General features: G+C 41.4%; 2 protein-coding genes across 16 annotated transcripts in view; one reads left to right on the top strand and one right to left on the bottom strand.

The window, feature by feature from the left end:
• Window positions 1-5873, bottom strand: part of CEP170 (centrosomal protein 170) — a 124754-nt gene extending 118881 nt beyond the window's left edge. For all 10 annotated transcript variants that reach the window (XM_045982477.1, XM_045982476.1, XM_045982482.1 and 7 more), the window contains exon 1: window positions 5609-5873. The gene's annotated coding sequence lies outside the window, so the exon portion shown is untranslated. The remainder of the gene's footprint in view (window positions 1-5608) is intronic.
• A 734-nt stretch (window positions 5874-6607) lies between these two features.
• Window positions 6608-14793, top strand: part of SDCCAG8 (SHH signaling and ciliogenesis regulator SDCCAG8) — a 230453-nt gene continuing 222267 nt past the window's right edge. For 5 of the 6 annotated variants that reach the window (XM_045982263.1, XM_045982265.1, XM_045982262.1 and 2 more), the window contains exon 1: window positions 6630-6800. In XM_045982263.1, coding sequence (XP_045838219.1) covers window positions 6734-6800 — 67 coding nt within the window. In that variant the 5' untranslated portion in view covers window positions 6630-6733. Of the gene's footprint in view, window positions 6801-14793 lie in introns of all 6 variants that reach the window. The other variant, XM_045982261.1, reaches the window with a different exon arrangement.

The following is a 14793-nucleotide window of genomic DNA, read 5'->3' as shown; positions in this document are numbered from 1 at the left end:
CCACAAAACAGTCCGGACTATACTTTAGAAGTACAATACAATCCTTTTGTCAGTCCCCCAATCAAACCCCACCAATTAACTTCCAAAGTACGTGAAGTTAAAAACCCTACAATCTCTCTCCAACCTCATCTCCTCCTATTCTTTCTCCCTCTTGCTCACTCACCTCCAGCCAGTGCTCTCTTTACTCTCCAAATTCACTCATCCCATTCCTGTCTCAGGACCACCGCACAGTCCAACCACACACCTACATGGCTTATTTCCTCACCTAAGACAAGTCTCAGCTAAATGTCGCCTCCTCACAGGACAGTATTCCCTAACTGCTCCTAAAATGGTAACTCTCGAGGTGCAGTATGTTGTCTTAAGAGGTTATCTTTGGTATAAAAGAGGGACAGCAGGCTAAGAATATATATTTGCTTAACTTTGAAAGAAAAAAAACTCACTGGAATGATACAGAAGAAATAACAAAATGTTACCTATTGGATTAGGGAACGTGCTAATTCAGCAACAATGTGAGGGGTAGGAGGGTTTTTCATATTATTTGTTTTTAAAATTGCTTGATTTTTTGGAACCATTTGAATGTTCTATCTGAGGGACTACTTAGAAACAAATGAAAAATAACAGTCGCCCCATCATAGTCTATCCACTTACTCCACATTTTCTTCATCGTGCTTATGCTTCCTTGACTCATTTTTGTCTAATTATCCATTATTATGCAACACACTGTAAGCTTTGACCAACTTCTTCCATACTGGAGAATATAATGGTCTTTTCCTTGATTAAAAGCAAACAAAAAACATTCAAATGGTTTTCATTATCTTTGTGTCACCTCTTTTCTCAAGCATATTTTATTTATGTTACATTTACTCTATTTATAAATCTGCATGGCTCTGTACTCGGCTATATCCAGTACACAGCCAGGAGGAAGACATAAGAGGGCTGGCTTGTTAAATTGGTAAGTGTCTAAAAGCCAGGAAGGGAAACTAATCCCTTGGATGACAGACTCATGGAAGATCTCAACAAGTTTTAACCATAGCTGCATCGAAGGAGATGGTTATCTGAAAGGGTTAAAGTTTAACACTTTCAAAAAATCATCTATGTATATACACAGAGAATGGGAAAAATCTTAAAATAAAAAAGACATTAGCTTATGTTGACTACATCGGTGGTTTCCAATTTTTCAAAAAAACAAAATGAAAAACAACATAAGTCTGCCAACTTTTTATTGTTCATTAAGAACTATCATTTCTTAAAGAGAGGTCATTTTAACATTAGAAAAGAAGAAATACAGAAACTCAAATCCCTTGAATTGCATAACAATAACTTGAAAAGCTATACAATATTTTTCTCTCATTTTTCTTTGCTTAGAGCTAGCAAAGATATTTCTGTTATTGAAGAGTTAACACAATTTTAGACTGTAAACACAATTGTACGGCTTGAATTAAGGAAAGGGATAATTTCACTACACTGCATTCAGACCATAATTACAGAATTAAATATAAAAACTAGACCAGAACAAAAAGAACAGAACTGACAAAACTAAATCTAGCTGACAACTGATGAGAAAGGTAAAGGAAACAGTATCATATGAAGTTGTAAGGTTATTGTATTTAATTTAGAAAAGCGAAAACCTGGCAAAGAAATACCTTATTGTATTGTATTGTATTGTAATCTTCCTCTTATGACAGAACTATAACCAACGGGAGAAGTTACATAGTAAAGCAGACACCAGCTCGATTTAATTATGATCTTCCTATTGTACTTTCCAGAAGGTAAATGAGACATCCGATGCCTCTTTGTTCACAAAAGTGTTGTTCTTGGAGAAATTGGACTCAGTAAGACCTCAGGGATATGAGCAGTAGTAGAAGGTACACTGCACCAGATAACTCGAAGGTCTCCTCTAATTCTAAAATTTTGTGAATCAGAAAAGAGTATAGTTTGCTTTCTTAATTTACCAAAAAGGATGAGTGGAAAGAATCTGGGCTTTTGTCAAAAAGACAAAGGTTCAGTTATAGGGTCTACCACTTAGTGATGCATGACAGAGAGACAAAATTATTCACTAACTCTAGGCTTCAAATATTCTCAAATGCGTAAATTTATATCTTATATACAAGACTGTTGCATGAATTACACACACACACACATACACACACACAGAGGCATACACACTGCCTCTGACACATAGTAGGTTTGAAGACGTGGTAGATATTAGTCATTTATTCAATAAATATCATGTTCCAAAGGGTAGTATTCTATATTACTTATTGCTTACTGATATAATCAAATAATGACATTCTCTGCTATGTCTCATATTGTTTCTTAAACCTAAGCAATGCATACTTGAGATTCTTTTCCACTTTCATGTTCTGTACAATCCCTATTTGTAGGTAAGTAATTTTTTAAGGTTTTCTTTAACCTTGCTTTTGTTCATTTCCTTTCTACCTTTGTTTGACACAAAAGAGGGCTTTACCTTCAGTATATATTGACCATGTCATTCATTTTGGCCAAAAAAAGTAGAACATAGATATATTCTATATCATTTACCTAGACTAGAGTATCTGTCTAGTTTAATCAATTCTACTACCAGACAGATGTCTTATTCTTTTGTATTGCCCACACTGGCTAGCTCAGTCCCTCAAAAAATGTAAGTAAATAAATTAAATTCCATTTCACCAAGGGTAGTTGATTATTGGAAATCTTGGTTATTAATGTAAGTTTATGAAATAAGGATGGTCTGAGTTTCTCCCCATCAGAAGAAATTCATTTCTTACTGAAACATAGCAACATTCAACGTTTTCCTCCATATTATTTACCCGCCAAGGATTTTTCAGATGGTATCTAATTGGTTTTTGTTATACTTCCATAATAATTTGCAACTGTACAGATATTTGTTGGCAATTCAGTACATTGCTGTCTGTAGGTTATTTGAATAGGACACTGCTTAAAACCCCAATGTTCACGATAGAGAACAAAATCAATCATTACAAATTCAAATACTAAAAATTATTTTATGGGAGTATAATTTTTTGAATAAAAAATGTTAAGTTTAAACATAGGCAGTATTCAGTACTAGATGAGTGGTATCTGATTACTATCAGATGCAACAATAAAACTAGTTTTTTCTTCAGTGTTTTATAACAGAAAAAAACTGACACTTGGAATAAAACAAATCACTAAGCATAGAATTTTTAAAAACACTTTAATATTTGCATTAGTGAGTATAATATATGATAACTTTATAGCATAAATGTCATTCTAAGGCTAAGAATAGAAAACATGCAGATGGTTATTTCCAAAGTAATTGAGAACAATGAAATTTACCAATAAAATACATTTAAAGTTTGATTTAATATAACTCCACATGCTGAATTTAGATTATTTTTAAATAAGCTAAAATTTAAAAGGGCATATTAATAAATTCTTTCTTAAAAAAGTTTACTAAAATGCAAAGTAGAATTAAAGGGTAAGATTATAAAGTTAAAAAAAAGCACTTTGTCAAAAGCAACTAAATGTTAAAACAAATTTTGATAAAAAGTTAGATTTCTTTTTCCTCAAAAGTTAATTTGAGAATAATGTAATTCACTAATTGAAGAAAAATGAACTTCACAGGTTCTTGTTACATGGCAATTTTACTTTTAACAGAGCTTACAGAGTTTATCATGCCATAAAATACTACTGAATATCATGACATAATATTAAAATATGGTTACTAATAAGTAGTAGAGAAAAACTTCCAAAAGTTTTCTTCTTATGAAAAGCCCATGTTATCGCTTCTCGGCCTTTTGGTTAAGATCAAGTGTGAAAAGCCCATGTTAGAGCATCTTTCCTTATATTGTAAGTTAATTTATAATAACAAAGTTCCACTTCAGTAGAATTATTTTTGTATCACAAGGAAAAGGACTAGGTTAATAGAACTAGGCGTATCAATGAACTTGATTGTTAAGGACAACTCAAGGAGCATGTAGAGAAGCTTTCCACAAATTTTCACAGGCTGGGGGGACTAAGGGACCAAACCAAAAGAGCCCACTGGAGGAACAGATCTTGGTTTTATCTGGCTCTGCCTTTCAACAGCAGTGACGCTTGGACAGACAATTCGGTTAACTTTCCATGTTTCAGCATCTTCCTCTATGTCAAGTGCACTTAGATTCTTGAGTTTTAAACACCCAAATCCTATGATATCCACAAAGTTAGGAAGGATGAAAAACAGCACTGGTTTTACTTTTTTAAAAGTAATGGCAGAAAAATAGAAAATTATTTGTACCTTGCAACTGAATTACTAAATTTTTGAAACATATCCAGCTGGGGTTGTATCAGGGAAGATCTAGATACAGTATTCACAATGTGACTCTCCTCCCCCATTATCCCTCCACCTGCTCCTCCCCATCCTGCTTCATTCTTTCTTCCGCTTGTCTTAACGCCAGCAAACGGTTGTAAGCATAGAAAGCTTAAGATGAAACCATTTTAAAAGATGCATTTTTGAATCAACGATCATCTGCCCCATCACATTTCTCCCAAATGAGTGAATTTTCATTAAGAGAAGGAAAGCATGAATAAACGAAATCAGAAACAGAAATGTACCGGGCTCGTTTTTTGTTTTGACTGCTCAAAAAACAAAACCGAAAGATACAGCCTAGTCTATCCCCTTAGGAACGTGAACGCGTTACCCACCCAATGAAAAAACAATTCTGCTGGTTCATTTCCTTGCTACACAACAGCCTCGTCGTCGAGTCCTTTCTAAGTCCAGTCTTCAGAGCCATCTAGTAATGTCGTGTTTATCACCTTGGCAATGCTTGGACAGGCACCGTCCCTGTCTTCCAGGGCTTACATTCTTCAAAGAAATCCCTAAAGCCCTACTAAACACCACCCTTCCCGCCCCCCACCACCCCCCGGGGTTCCATAACTTAGGACACAAATCCCACGTCTTCCCGCCCTGTGTCAGGCATAAAACGAAGGGAAGCATACCAATACCCCACATTTGAATCTTAGGACAATGAAGCCGACAGGAAGCCACTCTCTCCTCCCCCGGGTTTACTACGGAGCCGGAGCCAGCGCGGGTGCAGTCGCCTGGCAGGGTGCGTGACACCACGTCTTCCACGCCCTCCAACCGCGTCCAGAGGGCGCCTGGCCTGACCTCCCTCCCAAGCCGCCCCACATCCCCCAAACCAACCTCACCAGAAGGCCCGGCACTGTTAGCCGCTCGGGTCGGGGAAAAAAATCCCTTCCCCAGCTGCAGCGCAGCCATTCCCTCCAATGCTCCGCCCGCACCCGTAGCAAGCTGCTCGGCGCAGGGGGGAGGGCTGCACAAAGCCGAGAGCGGGCTGAAAACGGTTCAAGACATTCTCGGGAAGAGGAGGCGGCCAAGGGCCCGGAGGGACGGCGGGTGGGGCTGGGGGCAGGGTGGGGGAGGGGAGGGCGGCCCCGACGAGCCCCGAGTCGGGGGGGGGGGGCGCCGCGCGGAGCAGCGGGGAAGCGCCCCCTTCGCCGCCGGGCCCAGCAACCCCGGCCGCGCCCCGAGCCCCCGCTGCAAACCCGGGAGGACGTAGGGGAGCAGCGGCGGCAGCGGCGGCAGCAGCGGCAGCGCCGAACCCGAGCAGCTGAGCGCATCACTTACCCCTCACCGCTGAGAGAGGGACCGGACGGGGGAGGCGGGGCGCGTCGCGTCCCGTGAGTCTCTCGCACGCCGTCCTCCCCCCACCCCGTCGTCGTCGTCGCCGCTGTCGTCGTGGTCGCTACCGCTCCGGTCGATCTCCCGGCCCTGAGCTCCGCTGGGCAATAACGTTATTCCACACACGCCCCGCACATAGCGGTAACGGCAAAGAGCGGCCGCCCAGTGCGCAGGCGCCTGAGGAAAGGGCGAGGAACCCGGCCCTATCCCCTCAGCCTGCCCAGTCCCAACGATCTCTTACTGCGCAGGCGCCAAACGCAGACAATGAAAAGGGACTGTGCGGAGGGTGTCACCCAAAGGCTTCTCCAGCTGCCTATTGCGCAGGCGTGCTCCAAAGACCTGCTTGAACAATGAAGAGGACTGTGTCTTTAGCCGGGACTGCAACTAAAAAGGACTACAGTTCCCAGAGGGCAGTGCGCCAACTCCAAGTGGCTGTCTCGCTGCTGGGCATGCTAGGATTTGTAGTGTCAGATGCCTTCAAAATCTAGGTTGTTTGGGAGATTTAAAGCTTCTTTTTCTTGAGAATTTATTTGGCTGTTTTGGCAAATGGTCGCGGCTGAAAGACGACGAGCTTGTTATTTGTGTCCTTGAGAAGACTCAAGGACCAACCGCAAACTAGCGGACTTAGCAGAGTCAAGGCCTTCAGGAAGCTCTTTCTGTCGGTTGGGTGGTCCAAACAGCAGGATGGGATAAAGGCAGGACTAAGCCAGCCTGGGCTCCAGAAAAAGGGCGGAGCCTCCAAGCAGTCTCTTGGCAACAGGATCCGGCCGCCAAACCGCCAAAGCTTGTGGCGCGATGTCCTCTGGGAATTGTAGTATAGTTGGAGGGGCCTTTTAGGAGCCTTGTGACTGCAGACCCACGGGCTGCGGACTACAACTCCCGACGTCCACCATGAGGGACACTGGGTGGGAAGGGCCCCCAGCGAGCTCTGTCCGGGGTTCCATGCTCCCCAGTGACAGCAGCGGCAGGAAGCAGGCGGGCGCTTCTCTGGCGCCAAGGCCTCCTGTTCCCCGAGGGGCGACACTGGACACTTCCCCACGTGACTCCCATTTCTTGGTCCCAGGTCTGTGCATGGCGAAGTCCCCGGAGAACTCTACCCTGGAGGAGATTCTGGGGCAGTATCAACGGAGTCTCCGGGGTGAGTTGCGCCGAACCTCTGCGCCCTAGCCCCTGGGTCCCAGGGTCTAGTGGGCGGAGCTGGCCAGGTGCGTTTCCTAACACCTCGGCTCAGCCCCAGCCAGGATGCAGAGGAAGATGATGGATGGTGCTGTGATCGTTGAGCAGAGATGAAATAGTTTGCGTTTGTTTTTACCGTGAAGCAGTAAGTTTCCCCCTTGATTCCCATGGTTACCTGAACCAACTCCCTGAGCTTGACATAGGCATCGTTCTCACCAAGGCCAGCAGAAACTTTGGGTGGCTCTAGTCCACTCTTGCCCACTTCCCTAATTGGCACTTTAATCCAGTAAATTCCTGATTCACGCTTTTTACACATTAAAAGAGTGGTGTAGGCTGCTGAATGTGATTTATCGGACCACGTAAAAGAAAATACTAATTATTTTAATCACAAAACTTCCATTTAGTGTTCTAGGCTATTTACATACGTCGAATCATTTTAAGCTCACAGCAACGTTATGAATATCCCTCTTTTACACATGGAGAAATCAAGGTGGAAAGAGGTTGAGTTAGCCCAAAGTCCACACAGCTGGTTAGTGGCAGAACCAGGTATTAAATTCAGTCACAACTGACTGCCTTAAAAGCCTGTTTTTTTCTTTATTAATCATGTCATGGTTACCATTACTGATACCTTATTTGGTTAATTCAGATTTTCTTAGTGTCGTTAGGGATCAATGAGACTTTATAGGAGTGACGTTTGTACTTATCCATAGCTCTGTCGTCTTGGACATCATATATACTATCTGGAAATCTCAGTATTATTAATTTAAAGAGGAAGTTATGGTATTGTCTACAGGTTATTTGTCAGGAGCGAATGAAATAATACACATAAAGCACTGATTTTTCAGCTTTTTAAAAAAAATTGTTACCCATTGGTAAATACATTTTATGTGGGATATATACATATACATATAAAAGTTTCACTGGAGAATATTCTACTAAATGTAATACACGCTATTCTTTTGCATTTTCTTAACCCTTTAGATCATGACCAACAGTTTTGGTTTTTTTTTTTTTAAGATTTTATTTATTTATTTAACAGAGAGAGACTGAGCTTGAGCAGGGGTAGGGTCAGAGGCAGAGGGTGAAACAGACTCCCTGCTGAGCAGGGAGCCGGATGTGGGACTCGATCCCAGGACTCTGGGATCATGACCAAAGCAAATGCTTAATTGACTGAGCCACTCAGGTGCCCATGACCAACGGTTTTAAAAAAATGATTTAAAGTGTTTAGAACAATGAGTCACTTAAAAATGTAGAACAATGAGTCACTTAAAAACGTTGTGGCTACGATGTATAAGGCATGCTAGGTGCTGGGGATACAATAAAGAGGTAGACAGAGTCCCTGTCCACACGGAGCCTCTGCATAGTGGGGGAGAAAGACAATAAACAAAATAATTACAGATAATTATGATGGAGAATAAGGGTAAAGAGTAGTGCGTGGCACGTAAGAAGCACTCCCTAAAAGTCCACTGCTACTTATAATTGGTTCTTGCAGCAAAGTGAAGATTTTTTGAGGAGATGAGAAAGCTTATCTTCTAGTGACCCTAGATTTTGTAAGCGTTATTATGTGTTGTTTCCATCTGTCAACAGTGTTGTAAACTGTCAACATTCTCAATATTCAGACTGCAAGAATAAAATAATTGGTCTTGATGAATACGCTCATCGGCCTACTGATGTTTCAAGAGCTGTTAGATACAAAAATAACCACTTCTGACTTTTCATTTGAAAGCAAGAGATGCACTGTGCACAAGTGCGCAGTGATTTTTTTTTTTTTGAGGCTGGTAAGAATTTGTTTTTAGTTATAAGTTTCTGCTAATACTTCGCCTCCTCTTACCTTATTTTGAAACGTTATCTAAGCAGTGGGGGCTTCATAGGGCTTTTTAGTGCAATAGGTGGTTCATTTCAAATGAGTGCTGCTTTCAGTAATTGTTTAGAGTGGAGAGTTTTCATTCACAGGTGATACATTTTAAAGTAAATTTTAAGTTTAGGGTGACAACAGTATAAGATCGTAAAAACAGTTATAATCAAAAGCAAACATGAAGCAGAGAAAAAAGTTAAAGCTGTTTGTTGTTGTTGTGGTTTTTAAGTGATGGCTTTAACAATGAAACAAGAAATGGAACCTGACTTTTTTTGTGGGTTTTCAGGACTTATTATTTATTTAGTAGCGTTTTAACTTTTATGTGTAGTTTATATAACAGCTTATGGAAGGAAACAGCTAATCCTGAGTTAAAGTACAGTCAGAAGTTCTTTGCTTCACTCCTATAAATTAGCCCTTTTGAATAGGACAATTCCCTTTGAAGTCAAAATTTGTGTTTCTGAATAAACAAAGTATGGTGGCATTATTTTCCATGGGAAATTTCATTATTTAAGTGTTTGTGCCTAGCGACTTGAGAATTGTGTTACTATACAATCAGATAAAATGTAATTTGAAATTCTTTTGTTTTATTTTGTTTTGGTTTTGTTGCTTTGTTTGGTTTTGTCTAACTGCCATTACTTCCCCAAAATGTTTTGCCTAGTTCATGTTCTAATAAGTATTCTTGGTCTTTCCTCACATGTTATTCCTCTGGTTCCTTCATAATTGCACGTGTAATTATTATTAATGTCCCTTCATTTATATGCAGTCAGGAAGTAGCCATATAAAAATGCAAAATGCTTTCACAGTTTTCTACACTAATTCCTTATTTTTAGAGCTTTTCCTTATTACTTTAAATGTAATTTTAAGTACCCTTATAGTACATTAAGAATTTGATTTTTTTTTGGTTTTTTTTTTCCCTTAAGGCTCTATTTTATTTATTTGTGAGACAAAGTGAGTGAGTGCACAAGCAGGGGGAGATCCTGATGTGGGACTTGATCCCTTGACCCTAGGATCAGGGCCTGAGCCCAGGGCAGACACTTAACCAACAGATCCACCCAGGCGTCCCAAGGATTTGAAGTTCTGATTTGAAAGGCAGAGTCAAAGCTACTTTCTTTTATTTTTATTTTTTTAAGATTTATTTATTTGAGGGATGGGGGGTGGGGGCAGAGGAGAGAGAGAGTGAGCATCTCAGAGCTGAACAAGGGGCTCAGTCTTACTACCCCGAGATCACCACCTGACCTGAAACCAAGATTTGGGGGCTTAAACAACGGCACCACCCAGGTGCCCATGCTCACTTTCTTTTAAAACCGAAGTGCAATTCTTACTCCTCCTTGACTCATGACCTTAAGCAGCTGTGGAAGGAGGGAGCCCACTGGCAGACTTCACATTCGCCTCTTACCCTTCCCTTCCTTACACTTTTCAGATGTATTCACTCGTTATCTCTTGCTTTGGATGGTTTGTGCCCTCATTGTAAGAAATTAGAGAGATATAGTGATTTTCCTTCAAAGTAAGGCTTCATTGCCCCACTGGTCTGTGATATTATTGTTTCACAGCGGACGATCTGAAAGATTCCAGTGTGGGGAAAACAGGTACCCTGGGAATCACGGAGTTGAATGGAGAGGTGGAAGTGACTTGGGAGGTCTCCCACAGGACGGTTAGGTACTCATTCTCTTACAGTGAATGTAGGCAGCTACATTAGGATTGATTGAGAACTATATTGGGAACTGGGGAGCGTAGCAAATACCCCTCTTCTCATTTAAATCTACCACATCATTGTACAAAGGCCACGAGGTATAAAATAAACTAGTGTGTAGCCAAGAAAGGGTCAGAAAAACCAATGTAACAGGGAATCCAGGCTGTTCTAAGTTCTGTGCCCTGAATGTAGGAATATGACAATAGGAAGGAGAGAACCTGTTAGAAAAGCAGTGTCCCGTTCTTAATAACAGAATTGAGTCTAGCTTATTGCTGCAGTGTTAGCTGTAGGTACATTTGTGTCAACAACACTCTCCATGTGACTCACCTATTTACCTAGTTCCTAACCACCTTTGGCTGCCGGGGTGGGGGGGGTGGGTAAAGAAAACAAACATAGACTGTGACAAGTATAACATCATTATTTTCCACATCCATTTTGTATGCTGGTTCCTCTTTTGCTTTCAACATCACGTTCTGGGCTCTAGACTGAATTTCCGTAAGAGTATGGTGGACTCAGTGGAGGCTATGGAACTAGAAGTCAGGCCACTAAAATCTGATTGTAGCTTTACTGATAAACATCGGTGTCACCGTAGGCAAGGCAGTAAACTCTTCTTAGATCCTTGTCCCCTTTTCTGTAAAAGGAAGAGTTTAGAGGAGGTGGCAGAATTACTGCCTTAGGACCCAAGCAGGTGACAAAATCTGTGATAGAGTCTGTGGAAGACACTAGGGAGTGGTGAGGCTTATGGCCAAACTGGGCAGTTTATGCTTTCTTTAAAAAATTCCAATTTCTGGGGGCATCTGAATGGCTCAGTGACTTAAGTGCCCAACTCCTGGTTTTGGCTCAGGTAATGATCTCAGGGGCGTGGGATTGAGCCCTGTGTTGGGCTCCGTGCTCAGTGCAGAGTCTGCTTGAGATCCTCTCTCTCCCTCTCTCTCCCTGTGCCCCTCCCCACCACTCACACATGCATTCTCTCTCTCTCTCAAATAAATAAAATAAATCTTAAAAATATATATATAAAAACCTTCCAATTTCTTTGTTTTTCTTCGCCCTTCCTCCCACATTTGGTTAGAAAAATACACCTGAGAACTGGTTCCCCCTGCAGGGCTTTCTCTCAGACTCCTGCACCGCTAATATCCCTCCACCAACGCCGACTGGACCATGTGAATGATGAAAGTTATGTTTCATAATGAGAGGAAGGAGTGGAACTAGGTCCCTAGAAAGTGAGAGCTTGGATATGGGGGGAATATATATATATAATTTTTATATTATATTTATATATATAAATTTTATATATAAATATATATAATTTATATTATATATAATTGTATAAATATATTATTTTATTTATATGTTATTTATTTATAATATATTATATATATAATTTTTATATATAATTTATATATATATAAAATTTGAGAGTAGATTATTTCTTTATAAATTGCCCTAGTTTGAGAAAACCAAAGATAATGTTGATAAATTTTACTTATATATGATAGACACATCTCCCCAGATCTTACCAAGTGCTGTTTTCTTCCCCCTGGCAGGGAAAGGCTCCCATCTCTAGGAGGCCTGTGTTGCTTGCCAATACTTTGGTCACTGAGTTAGCCAGTAGTGATGTCATCTGGACCTTTCATAAACTGAAGAAAACATGTGTGCAATTTAAGTAAAGTCCCTTTTCTCAATTTTACTCATCAAACTTGTATTTCTTCTTTTTGTTTTTGCTTTTCTTGAGTGTTTTCTGAATGTTTTTCTCTTCTTTGCCATGTGCACTCTCTGTGCCCGCACACACATACTCCACAGCTAGTGTGTGTGTGTTTATTTGTTTTGCTATCAGCCTCGTTGTGACCAAGACAGGCAACAATGTAATAGAGCCCCTGGAAGCATTCGTTATGAAATGAGAAAATTATTTTGGCATTTTGGTGCAGATTGAAACAGCTCTCTTTTCTCAAAATTAAAGAAACGGAATGGTTTGGCTATTAATAAATAAGGATTGGTAATGCAAATGAAATTTGTAAACACCTGAGTTTATCTTTTTGCTGATAAAATTTAGATAACATATATTCTTTTTTGTCTGCTGTAATGGCTTTTCTTAGTAGTTTTACCTGTTATGACCATTCTTTTAAAACCAGAATCACAAAAGTTAGTAAATTCCCATTTTTTGTTCTCCACTACTGATGAGGTAAAATAGGCAAAGGCCCGGACTTAGCAGCCAGAAAAGAAAAGGCAGTAAAAACTTATTTTATAAATAAATAGTCATCCTTGGAATAATTTAGAACCAAAACAATGGTTCAGTGTTAGGAAATTGTAAGGGCATTTTCACATATTCTTGGGCAGAAAAGGGGATTAAGTTAATTCCAAGTTATTGAGATCCTGAGAATAATGATATTTTCTCCTGAAATGTTTACAAACGTAAACTCTGATCACTTCCCCTGTGTGTGCTAAGGTTTTCCATCTTTTCACTTAGTAATACTCCTCACACGGTCCAAAGGTAGAGAAAGTAGCTTGAAATGGGCTCGTGCACTGGGCCAAAGCAATCTTGATGGGCAGGGGGTGGGCGGGCAGGGGATGTTCTTCATCAAGACCCAGCAGAATATTTACAGGCGCAGTCACCTACGGTGTCTCCAAAGGATGGCTTTGAAGTGTAACTGTTGTTTCCTGTGGTAGGCCTTGAAACAATATGAAGCTAAAGTGGATTTCAAGTTCTGGATTACAGCAGGTATAACACTGTCTCCTAACACCTGCATCAGAAGCGCCCCGTCATGGCTCGTGCGCTGTGGCTGACTGTTCTGCCCGCTTTTCATTAAGAGGTGGCTATACTTACAATGTGGTAACGTGACAAGTCTCCTCAATTCTGAACATTGTTGATAATGCTCCTCTAACATCGGGGAGCATGTACCCCTTCAAGTCTGTATTTTTGTATCCTCTGGGTAAATAAAAGAATTTTTTTTGTATCCTCTGGGTGCAGTTGCCATAATTAAACGTAGAGAACAAACTGAGGGTTGATGGAGGGAAGTGGGATGGGGGATGGGCACTTGTCATGATGAGCACTGGGTTGTCACAACTGGTGGTGGTTGGGGGGGGTGGTTTCTACTGGCATCTAGTGGGTAGGGGCCAGGGAGGCCACTAAACATGCACAACGCAGCTCCTTACAATAAAGAACAATCAGGTACAAATGTCAGTAGTGCTAGGTTGAGAAATCATGATCTAGAAGTAGCAAGGCCTTGCTCATTGCCTTTGTTCTACAAGAATCATTCTCGAGAATAATTACAGTTAAGGATACGGATTGTCCTGGCTGGTGATTTTACCTATGTTCTGCCAGTCTGGCTAGGATTACTTAACAGGTGCATGCATCCTCCCAGTTGGTGCTGGAAACATACCCGGTGTAGCCTTCATAATGTATAGAGCTGATCTCCTTGATTTGGCAGCATCCACATGTCCTTAATGGCCTTCCAGCCGCTGCTTTCTTAAGACATTGACATTCTTGTTCAGATCACCTTTCACTCCTGGCGCCGACGCCTTCAGCACATTTTTTGGCTATTAGAGTCTTTTCTTTTAGGATAGAATTTTCTTTTAGGATAGAATTTTCTTTTAGATTTTTTTTTCATTTCTGCATGTTACTTTTAATCCCTTTCACTGCTGTAATTGTCATTTCCAAGGCTGGCTTTGTCTGACTTTGGATTAGGCTGTTTTTATCTTGGTTGTGCTAGCTGTCAGTCTCCTAGTAAAGGGCGACAACAATCTTCGGACTAGCTGAAGCCCAGTCAAGTGTGGACAGACACATGCATCTCTTATCTCCCCATGGTTTCATTTTTCTGCTTGTTTGCCCTGGTCTCAGCTTGTTTTAAGAACCGGGGTGCATCTCGAGTCTCAGCCTCGGGAGGTCTGGTTCACTGCTTGGTTGCTCAGAGACAGCTGGGCACTGCCCGGGGAGTGGTTCCCCCACCCGGTCACCGGGGTAATTCCTGTTCACATCTCCCTGTGCAGATGGAGAACGGAGACATGAATAATTCACGGTCCACATGTAAGGGGTGAGCCTTCCTAAACTGGGACGTTATTTGCCTTTTGTTCAAAAACACCTTGGTGAAGAGAGGCATGATGGTGACGTGGGGGAGAAAATAGGTGGGTGGGATTGGACCATGAAAATGGTTAAGACAGACTGAAGTGGACCAACAGTCAGCAGCTCGCTCACTTGTGCTCATTGTACTATTGATGTACGAATAGTGGACCACCAGAAATGCTACTTACTTACTTTTTCTTTTTTAAGATTTGGTTTAAGAAACCACAAGTAGGCAGAGAGGCGGGCAGGGGGGAGGGAGAAGCAGGGCCCCTGCTGAGCAGAGAGCCTGATGCGGGGCTCGATCCCAGTACCCTGAGACCATGACCCAAGCAGAAGGCAGAGGCTCAACCCGC

The sequence above is a fragment of the Meles meles genome, chromosome 17 (assembly GCF_922984935.1).
Source record: "Meles meles chromosome 17, mMelMel3.1 paternal haplotype, whole genome shotgun sequence".
Taxonomy (NCBI): Eukaryota; Metazoa; Chordata; class Mammalia; order Carnivora; family Mustelidae; genus Meles; species Meles meles.
The sequence above is the reverse complement of the archived record's forward strand: the minus strand, read 5'-3'. Positions and strand labels throughout refer to the sequence as shown.